We start from the raw sequence: 21,758 nt of genomic DNA, 5'->3' as shown, positions 1-21,758 counted from the left end.
TATTGTCTAACCACATATCAGCCCCTCCACTGCATGTCTTTGGACTCAACAGAAGTGGGTTCATGTTTGTTAAATGTGCTGTGTACAGCTTATGTTGTCATTAAAATTTCCACCTTTGCTTATAAGCACCTGACATTACCAACAGCAGGAGAAAATACATTGCCATTAATTAGTGATCTTAAATGAATATTTTTGATGTTTGAAAACTAAACAGTTTATTTAAGATTAATCTAATTTAAATAATGGAAACAAACCTTTTTTAATCCCAAAACAGCTTTTTTATTATAAGAAAGCTACAAGAAAAATAAGAGAATAATGGCTTCAGTTGGCTAGATAATATTTTTTTTTTTGCTGTTTATATACTGATGTAGCTTAGATTCAGAAGATTCCATAAGATATTTTTCATTTTCTCAGCTCCATATTCCTAAGTATTATAAACATATTTTCACTGGGATTTAGAAGCATTTATGTGTGGTTTGCCATCTATTGCTAACACAGATCTTACCTTTAGCATTCTATTTGCTCTAAATGCTGGGTTAAATCCAAAGAAGATATATAAAACTTCAAATGGCAATACTGATATCACATCAAGCTGTTGAAGAGCAGAGAGAGAGATTTCAAAATAATCATAATGCATTTACTTGCTGTCAAAAACCTACTTAGATTGAATCATGATTGAGTATAAAATTGAACAGTCAGCATGCAATGCCCATAACTTCCAAAGTACTAGCAGGCAAGATTATCTCTGAAAACACCAAGAGCTTTGCTTTGCCCTACTTTTAAGTCCGTTGTGTCTGATATTTTCTTCTGTTTCATAGGGATTATTAACAGTATCTCAGATATTTGACTATTAATACATTCTGTTATTTCAATTATGATTCTGACAAGATTTAAATGGTAGGCATGTGGCTGGTAAATGGGGGTGCAAAAAGCACTTCATAGGCACTTCTACAGCTTTTAAGGTCAGGCTGCCTAAAGCAATCTGGGGGATCACAGTGAATTAGACTCCTTGATTGCAACTGGCAAAATTCATGTGTTTCATACAAAGGATTCATCGATGAATCATAGGAACTTAAAAATATATATGTATAGATGTTGGTTATTGTTATATGTGGATGCTTCTACTTCCCATATCAACAATTGTATGATAACTTATCTGCTTACTCTATTCTTTCCACTAACACTGTGCAAAGAAGGAATGCTGTGGGAAACGTGGCTTTGCCTAAAGATTTGTGTCTTGAGATGCTTTCCTCTGTTACTGATAACATTTGGGAATACGAGAGAAACATGGAACTGCGGGCTTCATCTCACTGTAATCAGAAATTTCTCTGCCCTGAGAGATGCAACTCACTTTGGCAGCAACACTGCCCTTTAATTCCATGCAAGGAAGATACAGTTAATACCAGAACTCTGTGAAAAAAGGAAACCAAGCCAAAAGCTTGACTGAGGACAAACAGCCTTCTATGGCTTCTCTCCCTCTCTCAGACACATGTCTAAGAGGAGGCAAAGATTAGTCAGAAGTGCTTTAATACCAGTAACTGTTAATTGGTACTTAAATCATTTGACTAATTCCCAGTTTATGTCTACATCTTGCATGTAGTGAGAACACTCACCTTCCATTGGTTTCCGTAGAAATCAAGAGCACTAAACATATTTCAAGAGTGAACCTAAAATAAAACTGTACATATCCATTTCATTCATTTGAGTTTAGTTTGACTCCCTTCTGCTAATTTTGCTCTAAAGTGTTTATTTGGGATTTATATCCTGAAAGCACTTTTGGATAGCTTACCTTCAGGCATATAGATAGTGCAATCTACCAATCACTGAGACAAATTTTAGCTCTGAAACAAGACAGGTGCAAAAGTATATACAGAAGAGAGAGCAAAAAATGTATTTTCAGAGATGCAGGCTCAGTGTCACAGAACTGCATGTGTATCAGGAATTCAACAGACTACCTTCCCTCTGCTGGTAAATCCAATATTTTGGGAAAACAAACAAACAAACAAACAAAAACCACAACAATTATTCTAAAAAAAATATAAATTTTTTCTTTTGATTTTAGAAAGCACTATGGGCATCAAAAACGTTGCTTCAAGTTTTTATTTGCTTATGTGAGCAATGGCATATTCACTAACATTAGGTACTTCACAGAGTTCACTGAATAGAGTTATCATCTAGTTAAAACTTTTAATTGTGTCTAATGAACCCCTGGCAAACTATGCTGTTGTCTTTCAGTTTGTATGGGGATGACCTTGCACAAATTCATCCAAAATCAGAATTTTATTAATTTTATTTTTTTTCAATTATTATTATTTAGTATTATTTAGAATTGCATTTATAATTATTATGTTTTAGAAGCTACAGTGTGACACTAGTAACACAGGACCTACTTACCCGAAACTTCATAGAGCTGTGGTAGAATTTCTTCATTTCCACTTTGTCCGACTACAGTGAGGATGAAAGGAGAAAAAGGGATAGTCAAGAACAGCATGCAAAGAATGAGCTCTGCTATTCTACAGTAATAATACTCTTCTGATAATAAGGATGATAGCATTTATATTAACAGTGGTTTAAAAGTATGAATGGTGAAATATCTGTAGGAAGAAGTAGTATTTTTATTAGACCAATTTACCTTAGACCATATTTTATTAGACCTGCTTGAAAAAATCAGGTCCAGGGTTTATCTGTTTTTTTATCCAAGTCGAGCTATTGGTCTAACAAAATATGCTATATTTTCATACAAACCTTCCCTCTCGAGGTCTTGGTACTGGCTGATCCTTGACCTAACACCCTTCAATTTGGGGGCCAAATGATCCTTTTGACTTTAATGGTTCCAACAGAATGTTTCTGGTGGTGCTGTACAAAACTAACTCATTGAAAGCTGGCATTAACTTGCTAACATTATTAGCATAATAATAATCAACGCTGCATTCATTAGTAATGATTAGCTATTTATTTTTAAATTGCTCTCCATAGGAACTGATGCTAGAACCTTAATAAGAAAGGCTAATCACAAGTATCTAAAGAAATGTATCTATTATTATACTTACTGAATTTATAGCAGGGACACTTTAAAAATAGCCTTAAAATCTTAAGGACTTTTCACTATTATCATTTTAAGCATTAAACTCAATGCAAGAGATCAGGTGGTAGATGATTTCTTCACCCACTAAAATCTTTGAATTGTACAAACAGTTTCAAGGGAAATAAAAGGTAAGCTTCCTACATTAAATTTTTAACCTTGTTCATAAAACTTGAGTTTTCTAGGATTTCAGCAAGATTACCGTTTTTTTTTTTTGACTGGCTAGGCATAGAAAAATACATTACACTGCAGTGCATTTAATATCTATCCAAACTATATTTACACAGTTCTATCTGAGATTCCTCTGTAAAGGTATTAGTAATATCTTGGATGTGTAAAATTCTACATAAAAGCACTGAACTAAAGCTAGTTCCAAATTACATTTGAGGATATATAATTTTGAATTTTCAGTCTGTTGGGCACAATAATGTCATGCTGAAGTTATCTAAACTCTTTTTTTTTTTTTTTTCACATTAGGTTTTCTTCTCTAAGAACTTAAAGAGTCAAAAGCAGGGAAGATTTTAAAGAAAAGGGCATGTTCTATATGTCCTTTTCATATGTTAAGGGCAAGACTTTACCTTTTTACAGGCACTTGCTTACAGTTTTATTTTGTGCTGTTCTCTAAAAATATAACATAAAACAGTAGCAAAAAGCAAAATTGTATATATATACACATTATGTGTATATATATACACACACACACTATATATATATATATATATATATGACAGAATCACAGAATTGTCTAGGTTGGAAGAGACCTCAAGATCATCAAGTCCAACCTCTGACCTAACACTAACAAGTGCTCCACTAAACCATATCACTATGTTCAACATCTAAACGTCTTTTAAAGACCTCCAGGGATGGTGACTCCACCACTTCCCTGGGCAGCCCATTCCAATGCCTCACAACCCTCTCAGTAAAGAAGTTCTTCCTAATATCCAACCTAAAACACACCTGGCACAACTTTAGCCCATTTCCCCTCGTCCTGTCACCAGGCACATGGGAGAATAGACCAACCCCCACCTTGCTACAGCAATATATATATATATATATGTACATATATATATATACAGCCCCAGGAAAAACAAACAAACAAAAAAACAAAAAACACAAAACACCACTAACAAGAACAAACAAAGGAAAACACACACACAAATAAAATGTTTCTTAAAATTTAAATTGAAATTTGAAAATTTCAAAATTGAAATTTTGAAATTACTGGGATTTGTTCTGATTTAGGCAAAAAATTATAACCTCACAATCTGTAACAAAGGGCTTATATTCTGTCCATACGTAGCAGAATGTGCACTGTCTTCAACTATGATTCCTGCACAATGTGAATGGAAAGTGGAAAGTTTCACACAAACATACAAATGCATACATACACATATGAGTACATAGTCATATAATCACTGGTTCCAGGGAAGCTGCACCAATTTACTCCTGGTAAGAAAGAGTTTTATGCCTGTTCTGGCTGCTTGTATCTGTTGTTTTCTAACCTGCTTTTCTCTTTTTATTTTTTTTTTGTACGTAGAATTCACTTGTCCAGAATGTAGGCAATAGATATGTTTCCTTCTTCCAAAACAGGATAATAGTAGGTCAATGAAGAAGAATATAGGTATACTTTGATAAATAAAATGTTGTGTAGATTTGACATAGTAGGATATGTGTATCAGCAATTTCTATAAACACATACCCACTATTTGTGGAAATCCTACTTCCAACACTTACTATTATATCTCCACCTTTTAAAAATTGCACTCGGGGCTGGAAAACCAGCAGGTCACACAGGTAGCAGATATCACAGATGATGTCTATGGCAACCCAATATATTGTATTACTTGGGGTTTGATATGGAAAGACAAAGCGAAGGGGGATAAACCAGCAATTCCAGTTATAGGCCAGTGTCACAAGCATGAGCCATGCTACATAACGTCGATCTGAAAGACAAAATAATGAATTTCCAGGCATGAAATTAAAATCTTTTTTCATTCTTTTAGATATACTTATTCTAGTGCGGCCTCTGGGAACCTTTCTTCCCAGAGCAACCTCTCATTCTCCCTTTTTCAGTAACACAATCTCATAAAAGTCACACAGGTTGAAAATAGGAATCACGCAATGAATAAGCAAAAGGGAAAAAGAAAAGTTTATGAAAGCATACAGGATTTAACGTATCTGAAAAAGCTCAAAATGTTTTGTTGATGCATAGTTTAACTGACAGAATAATTATTTTGCCTTAATGAATGGGAAAAATTCTCGATCAAGAGTCATCAGGTTTAATTGTGGTTGTTTTATATATCAGCTTCATGACACTTAACAAAATCACACTGTCATAGTCTTACTACTGTTGTCAGTTTTCATGGCTTTTTCCTGTTTGGAATGTAAGTTCTTGAGGGCTGGATCTATGTATCCCTCTGAACTGTAAACAGGAACGTGGATCTTGCTGTGACTTGTAGTTATCATATACTACTGAGTCACTTCAGCATGCCTTTACTCCATTCTATTGCACAGTTTTAATTTACCTGTGTATGAGTCTATGCTGTCTGGTAGTTGTAGATAGGTCATGTATTTTTTCAGTGGTGGTTTTTTGAATTTACAGCAGAGCATATCACAGTAGTGATCCTCCTCTGGCTTTGCTTCTGCTTCCTCTTTCTTTTCTTCCTTTTTATCATCTTTTGGTGGGGGCGGAGGCTTCTTTTTTGATGGTGCTAGTGAAAATAGAATATCACAACAAGTGACCTTTTAACAGTCGTTTAATTACTACACCCTCTATCAACATATACAAGAACTTCATTGTGTTAAAAACTCTTCTAAAATCATTTGGGAGTGACTAAAGCTACAATTCATTACACTATTGAGTGTATTAAAAAACAGGTTGGAATAAAATAACCGCTGATATAGTCATGCACACCTGCTATCACAAACAGGGCACTTCATGTTAAAGAGTGCAATATACGTTACTGTATTTCCTTGGTGCCCACAACCAGTGCCATAAAACACTGACAAGAAAAAAAAAAGGTAATTCATAATTCATCATTCATTAATTCACCTGGGCTTTTCTCTTAACATGATCGTTGCAACTAATGCATAGTTAGGATGGAGATAAGAAAAGATGTCTGTGCCATGGGCTGATCACTCCCCTCACCTAAGATCCGATATGCAAGATGCAGTAGGTGAAACTAATGGGAAGCCTATGGTTTTCTACATTTATATGCTTATGAAGCCTTTGAGCCCTGTTCTTCCATCTTTATCTTGGATAACTTTTTGTCCCATTAATTCTGGTGGCTTTACATCTGAATAGGATACACAGTCTTAGCAGCAAATTGATGAAATGGAACTATGGTAATTTGAGAAATGATTGTAAGTTTTACAAATAGGACAAAAGAGGTAAATGAGCAAAGTATTATTAAAAAAAAAAAAAAAAGGAATTACTTTATTAGCTGGTACAGTTTATAAGATGTCAAGCTCTGTTTTTTTCTATTTTATTAAAAAATGGCTAAACACTAAACAGCTTCTCTAAATGGCAGAATATCAAATCACCACACTCAATTCTTTGTGAAAAAGAAATGAAGTAAAACTTTCCTATAAAGAGTAACAACATTGTATTTGTTTGATGTTTCATATTTTATCAAAAGTCAATATTTAATGAATTTCAGATGAGTTTGCTCTACTTGAAACACACACATAGAGTCCTCAGTGTGTCTGGAAGTTTGCTGCCATGGCTAAAATTTTATTTACTTTTACATAACAGATCTAATCTCAGATTGACCTATATTTACTTGTAAGATAGATATGTTTCCTCATATGTTTCAGATTCATCCCAATGAATAAAGGTATCTAGGATATAATTTAAAGTATCTAAAACTGCTTGACAGACATGTTTCTAGACTTGATTGCCCAAGATTTTCCCCATAGATGTTTCAGTGATGGGGTTTAAAGGGATTTTGTACCTAAGGACCAGGCTTACTGTAAACTATTACAGGTGGCTTGACTCCAGTGGGCACAAAGTGATTCATTTCAATGGGTAAACATGTGAAGTTTTCTATACTTACCAAAAAATGTTATCACAGCATTTTCTGTTCCCACAAAATAATCTTCATCTTTAAACTCAACTGATACACAGCTATTTCATATATTCTAGAGTCACTTACAAGCTGTAGGACTGCCTTCAGGGGAGGACAGCACAGGGTCTTTCAGCTTTTCCTTATAGACTGTGGCCCTTTCCCGCATTTTTCTGACAATCTCTTGAAGCTGGGCATCAGCATACTCATTTGTTTGGAATCCTTGAGGTGTTGTCTTCTGTGTGCTAATTAAAACAAAAGGAGATGTTGATGTAGTGGAAAGCTATGGAAGAAACAGTGCTAATTCTACAATATAAGCAGAATTCAAACATTAAGACTGGATCTTTATTGGCCACAATGTTTATTCATATCATTTAATTCACTGTAAGTGGACACATGAGGTAACTGCTGTTGCTTCCAGCTTGTGTCAATCGATATTGCTGGCTGAATTCAGGAATCTACATTATATTTCAGGCAGAGGAGGTCAGGGTGCACCATGCTCTGTATAGCCTTCTACAGGAATGGCTTCCCACCACTACTTTTCACCAAGTTCTGCTTTGACTATGTAAGGCCTAGAGCTTATCCTACATATTCGCTAAGATACAAAGCATGTTCTTCCCATCTGTGAAGTAAAAAGAAGTCATTATTATGTGGTAATATCCAGATGTTGACAGGATGTAACTGAGTTATATTAAAAAGACGCATATGGTGGTCCAGGTGGAGAGATTATGTTTACTTCATGCTCGTAATCTTTGGAAAACTGATTTCATCTACGATTTTTTATGTGTTTTAGCTACTAGGAAATAATAAAAAAATACATACTTTTTACCTAGTGGGAACAAACCAGTGGTGTTCTTGCTAAAGTTTCTCCAGTCACCACTAAGGTCTGCCCCCCCACTGTGTGTTTACTCAGGCTCAGAGCAACACGGAGCTGATGTTCCAGCTTTAAGCATTTCTTCAGACTTAAAGACATTTGATTTTCAAATACCCACACTCTCGCATTGTGCACAGAGACTTATGGCTTTAATAGGATCTATGCATACTGCTCAGTCAATTAGAATATCTAGCTGAGACTGTTCCTTGATCAACTCCTTTAGGCTTATTCTTACTTGAAATTTCATCCTTAGTTACTTGTTAGAGTCTGACTAGGCAAACTGGGGACATTTTGGAGTGCCAAGCAGTTGGGCCATGCATTTGGACTTACTCTGTGTGGAGACCAGGATATGGATATTGCTGTGTATCCTAGACTGAACACTTTGCAACTGGTGTCTCACCCTGGTGGCACAGCCAGCCAGAGTTATTACAGGTAGGTGCAGGGCAGCTGGTGGCCTACTCCCATGCTGGTCACGACCGCTGTTGTCACAACTGCTGTTTGGCACAATCCACCTGTGCCTGATCCAGGGAGTACAGCAGAGTAGTGCTTTTTAAGGGTTTTTCAGTTCTGTACCAAATACCGGATGGGGCTGTTACAGAAAGAGAAGCAGCAGGGCAAGAGTGAAGCAAGCCTGAAATTTCCCATTTCTGGAGAAGATCTTCCCAAAGGTAAGTACAAGAAAAGTGGTACAACAGCATATTGGGTAGGGAAGAAGTGAAAAATACTGCAGAGGGATCTTTGAATAAACACTATGTCTCCTCAAGTCTTAAACTGACTTTTATGTTTCTAACAGGAGGAGCTGCAACTAAAAAAGGAGTGTGTCAGGGTTTTCTGAGAATCACAGTTTTCTGGAGACACACCACATATCACATTGCCCAGGGACGTATAATTTAAGGATGTGAAAATGCTTCTCCAATAAAACATTGGATAAAATGGAGACATGTCATTAAAAACAGAGAAAGCAGAAGTCTGAAGTGTATGTTTATCATTCTTCTAATTTAAGTCTTCTGTAGTTTCTATTTCTTAAAACTCCCCAGACAGGAGATTAATCAAACTATTCTGATATACTTTGTAATCTCATCACAGTTTATTTTATGTCACATATTCCCTTTGCTCCAGCCATCTGCAGTGTATTGAAATTCTTTCTTATTTTGAGCTAACATGTCACAATTGGTTTTTCAGCTTTATGCAAAGAATTTAAAATAATTCTTACTCTTTTCTGTTGCTGTATTTGCTCAAGGCATTAGCTATTTTATAAAAAAAATACACTTATCAGAAATGTCATAAGAAAAGCCCCTGCTATCTGCTTTAGAGGGATAAGCCAAAAGTTGTGTGGGATTTCTTCTATTCCACAGCCTCTCCCAAACAAGATAAAGTCTTCTCTATCATAAATTTGGTGCTTTATTGCTGCAGTGTAGGAATCATGTTGTTATTTGGTACTGATTGGAAGCTATATGAATCTGTTTAATGTTATTTGCCCTGCAGTTGATAAGAAATTGATTTTCCTTGCCCCACTTCTCATTTGGTTTGCATGAACTCCTCCTCTGTTACTTCCTAGTGAAGACATGCTTAAATTTTCTATGGTTAATATAACAGGAAAAAGGTACTTGTTGAACACAGCTAATTTGAAGATATGTTTTGTACGTGTACTTCACGTGGAAGTGCACTTTAAATTGCCTTGGCTAAGGAAGCCCTTTCAAACTGCACCTCTCACAATAGGTGGTGCTTTGCCATGAATATGTGACACCAGTGCTATGCAGCTGCCTTTCGCTGCATGCTACAATCTGGTGGAAATCAGGGCCTGGCTCAGCACCTCCTACTGGGCCTGAGATCATTACTCAAGATTTGTGGTCCTTTCCTCTCTCTCAATCTCTTTTCTCTTTCTCTCTCTCTCTCTCTTTTTTTTTTTTTTTTTTTTTCAGATGTTTCTTTCACTATGTGTGTGCTCTTTCATGTGTAAATCTTTTAATAACTATATTAATAGACATATTTTTTAAAATTAATATACATAAGCACATAGCTGCCGGCAGAACATATATGAGAAGCCAGCAGAAACAAGAGCAGTGGGTAAGCAACCCTGATAAGGTCATTTGCTGCTTTGAAGACACCACATTTAATGAGAGTAATTGGTACCTCACACTACATTACAGTATTTTCTCGTTCTGGTTCACTGCTCCCCAGACTTTAGGATCTTGTGCTTGTGGGAAGGGCTACTCTAACTTATGTTTTTACCATGCTATGTTAAGGAGATAATGCCTCATTTGAATATGTAATTATGTTACTACAGACTGTGTTGATTTCACTTTCTGGCTTTATTCTCTGTATGAAAGTTCTCACTGGGTGATCAGACTTGTGGGTATTGCTCATTTCCTGGTTTGCCCCTTCCTGTGTGTCACATTGCTGAATAGTTTGTGGCATGCAGGGGCAGATCTGCACATTCAGAGGTAAATCTCCCTTACAGGCACACTGCTTAGCTGGGCAGAAAGATACTTCCTCCCTGGTTTTCTGCTAAGTGCAAGGTTTTGTCTCTAAGCTGATGTATTATTCTTTAAGCAAATTTATCTCTGATCTCTGTACAATATGTTACAATAGCAGTAGGCCTACACTTGTAACACCGTACAGTCCTTTACAGAGTGGAAATATTTATACTCTGCTGAAATAACTTCACATGGTCCAGTAAATGAAAGAGTCAGGACCACAACTCATGTACTAGGCATGTAGTTTTGTTAATACTTCAAACATACTTTGCCTAGCAATAGCAGTGTATGTAACAAAATTGTAACAATAATGCATATTTTTATCTTCTTAACTTGTAGGTTTAACTTAACTTAATTCTCCCCAGGCCAAGAGAAAAGATTTAGACACCTGTAACACAGCAGAAGAAAAAGGTCTTGAAAGAACAGGCTATGGAAATACTGCGTTGAGTGTACTAATGTATGGAACATCTGTTAAGTACTGTGGCTTTGAAGCTTTCTGTGTTGAGTTCAAACAAAACAGGAATCAAGAAATGTTATGGGTGATTTCAGAATAAAGCATGTTAAACCTTTTCTAATTTGAAATCCAGAGTTTCTTTCCTGCTTTCTGGCCATAAACACCAAATACTGAGTTCAACTTCCTCTTTTATCTACCAGGTCACCCCCAAGAAAAAGTATTTCAAAAATACACGCTGTTGCCTAAAAAAAAATCCATACTGCTTTTTGCTGAGTTCAGTTATAACCCTTCTTTTTGCAGCATTTAAGAAAATCTATCCTACCTACTAGGGAATATAATTCTTGACCTTGCAATAGAACTTTTAGTGTTTTCATTGAGCATCAATATATCTAAACCAGTGTCTTAAATAAATAATTTCTTGTCTTGAATAAATTATCTAGAACATCTAATCCAGATGACCAATTTTCAAAAGGATATAAAAAATGCATAGCTATGCAAATGTACACAAAACACGATATTATAGCTGAGAAATATTTCAGTGTGATAGAAAAACGTAGTTCTAGGTGTCATGAAAAGTATTGATTCAAAGACATTTTCAATATGCCCTGACAATTCCAGTGTGGGTAGAGTTACAGGGACCAGAACCCAGTATCCTTTGCCACTTCCCAAGCTAACATCCTAGACGATTAAGAAACCTCATGGCTATGTGTAAGAGAAAAATTGTGTTAATCATCTCCTTGGTCCAGGAAAAGGAGTAATCAGAAAAACTAACTATTCTCTTTTGGCTTTCTTTATAAGCAATAGAAAGCTTCTCTGAGGAGAGGTTCAGAATAACTAAGGTAGGTTTCTGCTCTCAATTGCTTTTGAAAAGAACCTATCCTTCTGCTTTACCTGCACAGGAATCCTATGGAGATTTAGGAGTCACCTTTAATTTTTCTTTAATGACTTCTTTGGTGCAAAATGTAGTAGTATGCTAGTGATGTTTGACAGTACATTGAATTGGTACGTTTACAAAATAGGACTGATTTCTGTACCAGACAAATTGAACTATTTAGACTGAGTAATAGAAATGAGAGCAAATCTAATGCTACGTAATGAAGACTTTCACTTAAAATAATTGTAAGAATTTATTTTGTAAGTGTTGGAATCATTAATTTCAAATGGCAAAGGGAGAAATTTCCAAGTGTTTCAGTCAACAGCAGGGTGCCTATGGAGCCACATTCTAATTTGGCTATGAAAAACACTGCTAGAAATACAACCTTAAAATGCAGTTAGCATATTGCCTGTGAAGGAAGCGTTAATATTGACGTATAAACACATGGTGATAATTATTCTGACCATCCAGACTCAGAAGGTGAATTCACATAGGAAACTCTAGTATCATAGAATGATCAAGGCTCATGAGAACCTGTCTTATAAAGTAACAACAAAACAAACTGAGAGGCAGTAAGATCATTGTCTATAATTCCAAATTTTGTTGGAGAACCAGGCAGGGAGAAGAAGTGTTTGAGTTGAAGAACAGTATTGTAACAGGAATAAATATGTAGAGAAACACTGTGAATTAGTATGAAAGTTTCTAAGCCTGTAAAGACTGGGACAGCCTTGTGTTCTAGACGGCCTTCTAATATTCTAGGATGCGAGGAAATGGCCACAGTTTGTACTGGGGGAGGCTAAGATTGGATAGCAGGAAGAATGGAAACCCATGGAAAGGCTCTGAGGAACCTGCTTTGGAGGGGGATTGGACCTGATGATCTTTTGAGGTCCCTTCCAACCCCTACAGTTCTGTGATTCTGTGATTCTGTTTTCAAGCAGTGGAACTGGCTGCCCATATAGTATTTTACAGTTCTGAAACAAACCGTTGACACTTTAGATCATTTCAAAAGTTCAATTAACCATTTCAAAAAGCTATTAGATCAATTTCAGTTTCCTGTAGCAATCTTAAAACCTGTACCTTACTGCGCCCCATCATCTCTTTTTTGTTGTTTTTTTTTTGAGGGAAAAAAAAGTTTGAGAGACAACAAACTTTAGTGACCCAAGAGATCACGTGTTTCCCTGTTTGCTGCATGTTTTGAGATATTGACAGTATATTAACTTTTCTTTGCACTAAGAAAGGATAAAAATACATTTTATTTTCATTCTTTTTTAGGATTGTGTTATGCTTCACAATACAATTTGAATTCAAACTAATGTTACTTTTCTCCTAATATCTATTTTCTTATATATTTGATTAATTTAAAGTGATATAATATCAGGGTTAGTAGTTTTGACTACATATAAATGCAAGAATAAGCCATAAGCATCAATAAACTTCATGTGGACTCTGTAAATAAATTTACCCATTGGAATTGATGTCTTTCTATTACCTCAGACTCTTTGTACTGAAATTATTCTTGTTTTGGCCCTAAGGAAGTGTTTTGAAACAAAACATGAAGATAATTCATTTTGCATATCTCATGTTTTATTCTTATAGCAAAATGGATATAGAAGCAACAACGCTCAAGTAAGCTGCTGTATTTCTGAGTTATCCGCTGGCATTGGACTCAGAACAAACTTCCCGATGTAGCGCAGACTGAAATCTAATCATCTGGGCTGCATGAGATTCCTCCTGTTTAGTTCAAAGGTTTGTCACAGCAGCTTCTTTGACAATCCTCTTAGTTATTCAATCACATCAGGCTGTGAATCCTCTAATCTTCTTTGCAGAATTCTCTAAGGAGAAGTCTGTCTCAATACTGAACACATGGAACTCTGACTGAGGTACCAGATTAAAATGTGAATAAGATTTTATTTTAATTAGCAATTTTGCAGTATGATCTATGCAAAAGAAAGTAGGGTGAATGTTGAAAGTACCAATTAACTTTTAAAAATCACCTTTCTTTAATGTCACTGGTGATATAAAATTGTTTAATTGCACTGGATATTTGCCATGATGTAAAAACTAAAGGCAGCATCATTTCTGACACTAATAGCTCTAGAACAAAAGTATAACATTCTAAGAAAGAACCATATGGGAATAAATGAGACTGTTGTGCTGTTGGGGCTTTCTTATTTGTAAGTGATTAAATCTCGTCTGGGACATTTGCCTCTTACCAGGAATTTCTGAAGATATTTTTTAGCATATAAATGAAAGTGCTGTACAGAGTTCATTAGCACAGCACAAATCCATCTTCAAACTTTCTATTCTTCTATTTTTAATAATAACCAGGGAATAAAATCTAGAATAAAAACACTGTGATATTTTACATAGTGAATTTGTTAAAAAGTTGCAACAAAATATTCCAAATGAAAAATTTCACTTTCATTGATGCTTTGATGTCTCATCTGAATTTCTGAATTCATTCAAATCCTAAAAAAAAAAAAAAAAAAAAAGGAAAACAACACCCAAGTGTAGGAGCAGAGACATTTTGAGACTTGAAACTTCGAGACATCCTATAATCTTACTTCCCTTTCCCACAGCTCAAAACAAGATGAAGCACACCTATGCCATTCCTTACACATTCTTGTTTAACCTTTTTTAAAAAATATGTCTAGTGATGGCTATTCCATAATTTTCCTAAAGAATTTATTCCAGTGCTTCACTAGCCTCACTGAAAATTTTTTTCTTAACATAAATCTCTTTTGGTACAATTTGCCCTATGAATATAGGATAAGAAGTATAGTTCCTTCTTTTTTATTTTATTTGTTTGAACAATATTATTTTCTATTTCTGTTATTATTCCTATTATTATTATTATTTGCAAGGGAAAAAGATTGGGAGAAAGGTCACTAATAGTGTGGCTAAGAATATTAGTTAATTTTTCTAGCCCTCTTCACCTAGAATGATTCATTGTTCCAAATGCTCATTTTAGAGTTTACAGATTCCTGGCCCCAAGAGCTTCTTTTACAGAGCATACAAATGCTATTTATCATACTCACTGGTGGAGGTGATTATTCAATGCACAGAGAGGTATGAGTACCTGAATAAAAATCTCTTAACCAAAATATACTTCAATAAGCTTTAATTCAACTAGAAAAGGTAAAAATAAAATTGAAAAAAATAGTGGCATAGATTCAGCTTGCATGGAAGCTCTAGTATGTTGGGAACTCTGGCAGTTAGTTGCATGATTGCAGGGAAATTAGTCACTGTTGGGAATTCTGGCAGACTTTCACAATATGCTGAAGTTTGTGCCACATACTTTGCCACATACAATTTTTGCCTATGCTCATTATATAAAATCTGCTTGGTGCAACCAACTTCATTGCAATTCTGCCTTCAATGATGGTAAACCATGATTCAGCCATCTCTGCAGGAATTCATGCCATGCTCCCAGTATCAGTAAGAAAGTTCATGAGAGACAGAAACCAGTCCTCTGAGATGACGTTCAATTATCTCTAAGGCCATTGTTTCTCTTTCTGCAGCATCATTCATCCAGGGCACAAAATAAGGCTGCTCTGCCAGACCCTTTAAACTTCTCATCTGATCCTGCTATCTTTACCTGTCGGTTTCCTCTGTTCTCTCATGCTGCACAACATGCAATGTTTTCATCTTTGGTGCAATTATATTACCCACACTAGTGTACCTGTTGCAATGTTTGTTGCTTTTCTCAATTATCCAAATAGATAATTTGAAATAAATTACCATTTCTTCCTTCCTTCCTTCCTTCCTTCCTTCCTTCCTTCCTTCCTTCCTTCCTTCCTTCCTTCCTTCCTTCCTTCCTTCCTTCCTTTCTTCCCAAATAACAACAACAAAACCCACCAAAACAACAACAACAAAAACAAACCTTTTTTAAGATCAACAAAGGATTTACACAAAATACTTTTAATTAAGTAAGTAAATCAGTGGCAAAGTGACAAACCATACCCTTGTTTTCCTATGTATTCTAAACAAAGTTCTTCCATTTATGCTTTCAGAAGTAGGTATATATGAATATTATGAATATATAATATAAAATAATGCAAAGGAAAAAAAAAAAGAAACAACAAAAAAAAACATTTCAGCCTGCATAATGACATTCCAGTCTTTTTGCATGCTTCATTCTGTCTTCAAGGAAAACATTCGGAATTCATTACCTTTTCAACTTCAGGCTACCTACTTGAGTGTCCTGCAGAGCAAATGGCATTAAATAGCATGGGCAACTGCATCCTGCAGAACAGAATTTAAAGGCTGTGGGAAAATACATCTCAGCTATGATTACAACAAGTTTAATCCATTTAGATACAGGCAGCACACCATCACCTTTCTATTTAATTTGCCGGTTCTCTATTTAGCCATTGCAGAAATTCAAATCCAGGCGCTAAAAGTGATGAGCTCTGACAGACCTAAGCAGAAGGAATATAAGTTTTAAGAAAAGTATTTTGATTTCACAAAAATTTTGGATCTGTTCCATCTGTTTACAATTTTACGTACTGCAGTGTTTAGCTGAAAACAGCTAGAGAAAGGCAGGTCTCTTTGGAAAATATGTTTGTGACTGTAAACTGGGATTAAACTGGAATTTCAAAAGAGGGATTTTTCAGAAGTGCTCAGCATTTACCTTGTTTTACTTTCTTTCAAGGCAATTAGAATTTAGTACCATAAGTATCATCTTTTTGGGTCCTTGGTAAAGTAAACAATGATTTCTGGAGACTGCAGAGGGTTGATACTAGGTCTGTTTCACCAAGGTGCTGAGATTTTGTTCAATTGATAGGACATCATTTCTCTAGTATATGTACATGTATGCTCAGTGAATTGATGTGTAGCAACTAGTGGATGGCAAGCACTAATAAGCACAGTAATTTTCTTGGTTGAGGTAATTGAGCTAAATGAAGTACATTACTCACTAAGAACAGGATAGCAGCAGGAGTTCTCTTTATTAACCTGGCTATGCACCACATAGCAAATTGCCTCTTAATCTCTGTTTATTTTGTTATCTTTTTTTTTTTTTTTTTTGCTATTAGCCAAATTAGAGAGGAAAAAAAATCTCTTTTATGGGCTTTAGAAAGGCTGGTATAACCTACTAGGTAATGGGATGTGGCTATGAAAAAGACAAAATACAAATGTAATTCAGTCTTCCCAAACCACCTGCCCTCATATGAGTTTGCAAAGCAGGAGCTCTCCTTTTTGGAAAATGTTGAATGCTGGGTTTCTGAATTTGCAAAAGCAGAATCAGAACAGTATGTATACTATGTGGGAATGTTAAACACATTTTGTTTAATTGCTATGTATATATATTTATTTAAATTCATTTAGTGCATTTTCTTCAAATATTCTTTGCTAATAGTGCTTAGATGCTGAAGGTGGCATATCAGATAAAAATGTTTGTTCCTCTCTGAACATAATCCAGAATGTGTAAGATGTTGAGGTGAACTATAAAAGCATCTGAAGTCTTGGCTATCCACTGTATTTTTTTATTCGTGTACTCTTGGATATGTAGCCTGCAAATATCGACTGACATTTTACACAGCATTTTACAGAGCAGGTTTCATGATCCTTGACTGGGATTTCAGTGTACTGTATAGTATAAATAGTACAATGTAATCATCTTGGTAATCTGGGAAGATGAAACACTCTTACAACTTTAGCCAGGTTTATAGGCTTTTCAAAGACACAGAAGATTGAGAAGGTCATAGAAGGTCCCTCCATTTTCTCCGATCTATGCTCTCAGATGCTTTGTATGCCATTCTTCCATCCGCAACCTTTTCTAGGCTGCTGCAACTTCTTTGTTCCAAAACTTTATGCCAGGCATCCACTTCTACTTCTTCCTTAGGCATCTGTCTCCCCTCTTCTTACATGCCAAAACCCTTTACACATTTTTCTTCATCAAGTATTACATGCCACAGGCTTTGTGTTGGTTCCACCCTTCAGTGTAGGGCTGATACCAACTTCTCACATTTGTCCAGTGTCAGCTTTGTGACATCTTAATCATGTCTTTTCAAAGATTTTTATTAGATTTTGTGTTCTAAACAGAACCTTCACGAAGCACATTATGGTGTTTTCTCTTGTGTATCCCTCTGCCTGCAGAACAAGGCGGTCTGGAGATCTTAGGTTTTATTTTTATTTATCTATTATTATTATCATTATCATTATCATTATCATTATCATTATTTGAGTGAATTCTAGGTTCACTCAGTAGACTTGCTTTAAGTCAGTAAAGTTTTTGTACTGGTACCTAAAGCATTCCTTCATCTTTGTGTCTGATGAGGTACATTCCTGGGGTTATCTCACAGCAGAGAAATAACTTTTCTAATGCTTCTTTCAACATTTGAAAAGTTTTTGTACAGTTTAAGACCAAAGAAACCATCAGATTTTCTAGTCTGTTCTATTTACCAGAGCCTATTGTTCTCAGGGTCTCAGACTCATGAAACACTTGTCAAGTTTTCATGCAACCACTTGGCAGTGGCTGAATCTTGCTGCTCCCTGAGGAGGTCCCACATTTGCTTAAGTGCTATGAAGTATCTCACCTGAAATACTTGCACTGCATTTCAAAAAATTGTGTGATTGTGTACGTGCATGCATATTTTTATGAACCCTCCCCAAGAGAAAGACATCTTGATGTATTGTGAAGTCTGAAATGATGTTCTATGCTAGTTCCGTGTTAATAAGATGCCACTGTTTTCTATTAGAGTGCAAATTAGGTTCTAAGTGCTGTTCTGTTCCCTCATTTCTTGCTGTGAAGAGACAGTGTACTCTTAGCCCTCCCTCTCAGAGATTATTATTGCTCAGCAAATAGCTGTTCATGGAAATAGCTTATTGTTCTGTTGTGTTATCATTAAAGACGAAGGGAAGAAACAGTACATTGGCAGACAAGACAGACCTGTGTGGAATCCTATCTAAGCCATTGTGAAACACACATTGAAAGTTTCAGTCACTGTTGCAATTCAGCACCTTGGCACATTAGCTGTTCATGTGTATCTTCTCTTTCAGATGTGACGTTCATATGGCTGTAGGCAAACCACAGCTATATCTGTCCATTGCAGTGTACTTTTATATTTGAAAAATGAGTACATGTTGAGAAGGAAAGCCAATTTTTTTTCTTGTAGACAATTTCTGTGGGAGCTTTCAGTAATAAATGCTGTCTTTTTCAAAGCCATCATTCACTTAGTAAGAGAAATAGCTGGTTTGTTCTTTCAGAGGAGGTTCAAAAATATTTCCTTATTAATAGATAACACGGGCTGTATTGCATCATGAGTAAAAAGCTACTCTGATGCAAATGAACTGGAAAGAGGACACATCTGGTGCACAACCCTACAAACATACATGTACGTATTCCTACTTAATCCTGTTTTCAGATATGTTAATTACACTAGTATAAATGTTCATATAGTAATATTATCTGAACCTAAGATTTTAAAATTTGAAGTCCTTCTGTGGAAGTTGATTGCCTCCACCTGAAATTCTGTATGGAGGGACTGATGGAAAATGTGGTGTTTTGAACATGAAAACTACCTTTTCTCTTCCCTAATCTATGTATCTGAGTTTGTACAGATACATTTAAAAAATTAACAGTTGCAGTAAATGAGAATAATGTGAAACCTTTTCTATTAACATAATTTCCATGAAAATCGAGGTGCTCTGGATTGTGAACAGATAATACACAAACCTTAATTATCTATCTTCAAAATCTATGGGCACTGTTCCAAGGTGCATACTGATGATTTTTACTGTGTAGATCAAGTGATCTTTTAATGAACTTTGAGAATGGCTAATATGGAAAAACAGTCTCCCTAAGGCAACACCATAATATCAGGACCTACAGGCCTTAAAGGCCCTGGGCAGCCTCCACTGGAACTTTAACCTGAACACTCTGCCATGGATCTAGGCTGTCCATGCCTGAGCTATGCCATAAGTGTGTCTAACTCTCTGATCCTGTCTCTTGGACAGACTTTGGAGCCATGTTGTAGCTGGGTCTCCACTCCTCCCTTTGGACCTGTCTTTTTTGCTCCTGACTGGACTCCCTGGATAGTCTCTGAATGTGGTTCATCACTTTGCCTTGTTGATGGACCCTATTACCAGGATCCTGCTCTTCTGCTGTGTTCAGGCTACACTAGGAATGCATCTTGTTGGTGAGGGCACTGCTTGCACTGGTGTAACCCATCACAAATTAGTCAGCTTTAAATACATCACAAATGCTTTTATTTTCTGTAACTGCAGCCCCTCCTAGATTTTGTTAAAGAAGACATCTATGAAATTTCTAGAAGAAATCAAATTTATTTCACTATGGAACAATATTCCCTGTGTTAGAAGCCTGAATCCATTTTAAAATCTCTCCCTTCAAAATAAATAAGTAAATAAATAAATAAATAAATAAATGAAAATAATTAGAAAAATAACTCCCAGCTTAGAAAAAACCCTCCCAGCCTCCCTTCCCTCAGGGAGCAGCTTGCCCTTGCTTCTCCCCAAAATGTAGCTGGACAAAATACAAAATTCCAATATGAATTAAGAAAATTCTACCATCCATTTCACCTACCTTGAGTTCATTCAACTATCTAAATGGAGCCTCTGTCTATAACAGTAGATCAAACAACAACAGGGAAAACTCCTGGGCATTGAGATTGTCAGTTGACTATCCTGCTGAATCATAAGAACAGTCGTTCTTCATATAGTTTTGTCTAGTCAAACCAGTGATTTCCCAAACAATTTCCAGGTATTGGAATACCCAGAAATTAGCATTAACAAAGATAATTGACAACTGACTTTGTAAGGAGGTATTCTGTATTATTCTAGTTGGCCTGAGGGTTACAGAGTGATTTGAGCATGTTTCATTTGCTATTCTTATAGACTAAATGCATCCATTTGACTCAGATTCTGCATATGTATATATATTTATCTAGCTTTTCTCCTGTTAAAAAGGCAATTGATTTTGTTAAAAGTATTCTAGTGGGTAAATTTGAATGCATAGACACAGTAAAGTAGTGACCTTGAGCAAGAATGTTGTCTCAATAGACTTCCATGAATCTTCAGGGGCAATGAATTAAATTCCAGCAAATGCACCATTTAAAAATGATTCTCCTTCCAGTTCTGAAAGCTCTATAATAGATATGTTTAGTTTATTTTCATATAAATATGATGACTCCAGCACCATGCCTTCTAAGCCCTTCTCCAGAATTCAGTGGGTAACTGTTTTGACCGTGGATTTTACCAAAGATTTATTATTTTTTTTTAGTCTGTTGCTGTAATTAGACTGACTAGTTATATCAAACTGGATGTATGCAAGACAATGAGTCAGAACAGCTCTGAGAAGAGAATGTTTAATATGAACATTTTAAATTTCCCTTTAACAGATTTTGTCTTCTAATAACAAGCAACATATCTTTTGTTTCATAAGCATAATGAAATCGTGTTAACCATGCTTATAGAATTTACCAGTGGAACTGTAAGCATGTAATAACATATCCCACAGTGACGAAAAAGGAGATAGCTTTAGCTTGGTTTTCATTGCTGACCTACAGATTCACATTTAAATTACCAAGTTATTTATTTATAACTTCTTCAGTCATTCTAGTCAGTCATTTTTATTGCATGCATTGTTTTTTAGAGTCATATGCATTAGTCTTTTGCTTGATTATTGCTTGTCACTGTCTATCTTTGTGAAGAAAAGGAAATAGCTAATTTTCTCTATAAATTAAATTGCTACATGTCAGCAAAAGACCTTTGTTTTGTGTCATCAGGGTAATCTGACTAATAGAAGGCAAAAGCAAGCAGGGGAAGTTTCTACCTGGTTCTAAACTGAGTATATACACAATTTGCCTTTCAAAGGGCTAGGGGGTCAGACTGTTAATAACCCCAGACAAGAGTAAAGCCTTGGGGCTGACTGACTGGAAAACAGCCTTGCATAGAAGGGTCTGAGGGTCTGGT

The 21,758-nt window shown here is 35.7% G+C and overlaps 1 protein-coding gene across 1 annotated transcript in view; it reads right to left on the bottom strand.

Annotated features, from left to right (window-relative positions):
* Nucleotides 1-21,758, bottom strand: part of CNGB3 (cyclic nucleotide gated channel subunit beta 3) — a 106,508-nt gene that overhangs the window by 25,739 nt on the left and 59,011 nt on the right. The window contains exons 3-8 of the mRNA XM_072034999.1: nucleotides 8,421-8,532; nucleotides 7,237-7,429; nucleotides 5,608-5,793; nucleotides 4,817-5,025; nucleotides 2,395-2,445; nucleotides 506-592 (exon numbers count right to left, since the gene is read on the bottom strand). Of these exons, the coding sequence (XP_071891100.1) occupies nucleotides 506-592; nucleotides 2,395-2,445; nucleotides 4,817-5,025; nucleotides 5,608-5,793; nucleotides 7,237-7,429; nucleotides 8,421-8,532 (838 nt within the window). The remainder of the gene's footprint in view (nucleotides 1-505; nucleotides 593-2,394; nucleotides 2,446-4,816; nucleotides 5,026-5,607; nucleotides 5,794-7,236; nucleotides 7,430-8,420; nucleotides 8,533-21,758) is intronic.

The sequence above is a fragment of the Anas platyrhynchos genome, chromosome 2 (genome assembly GCF_047663525.1).
Source record: "Anas platyrhynchos isolate ZD024472 breed Pekin duck chromosome 2, IASCAAS_PekinDuck_T2T, whole genome shotgun sequence".
Lineage (NCBI taxonomy): Eukaryota > Metazoa > Chordata > Aves > Anseriformes > Anatidae > Anas > Anas platyrhynchos.
The sequence above is the reverse complement of the archived record's forward strand: the minus strand, read 5'-3'. Positions and strand labels throughout refer to the sequence as shown.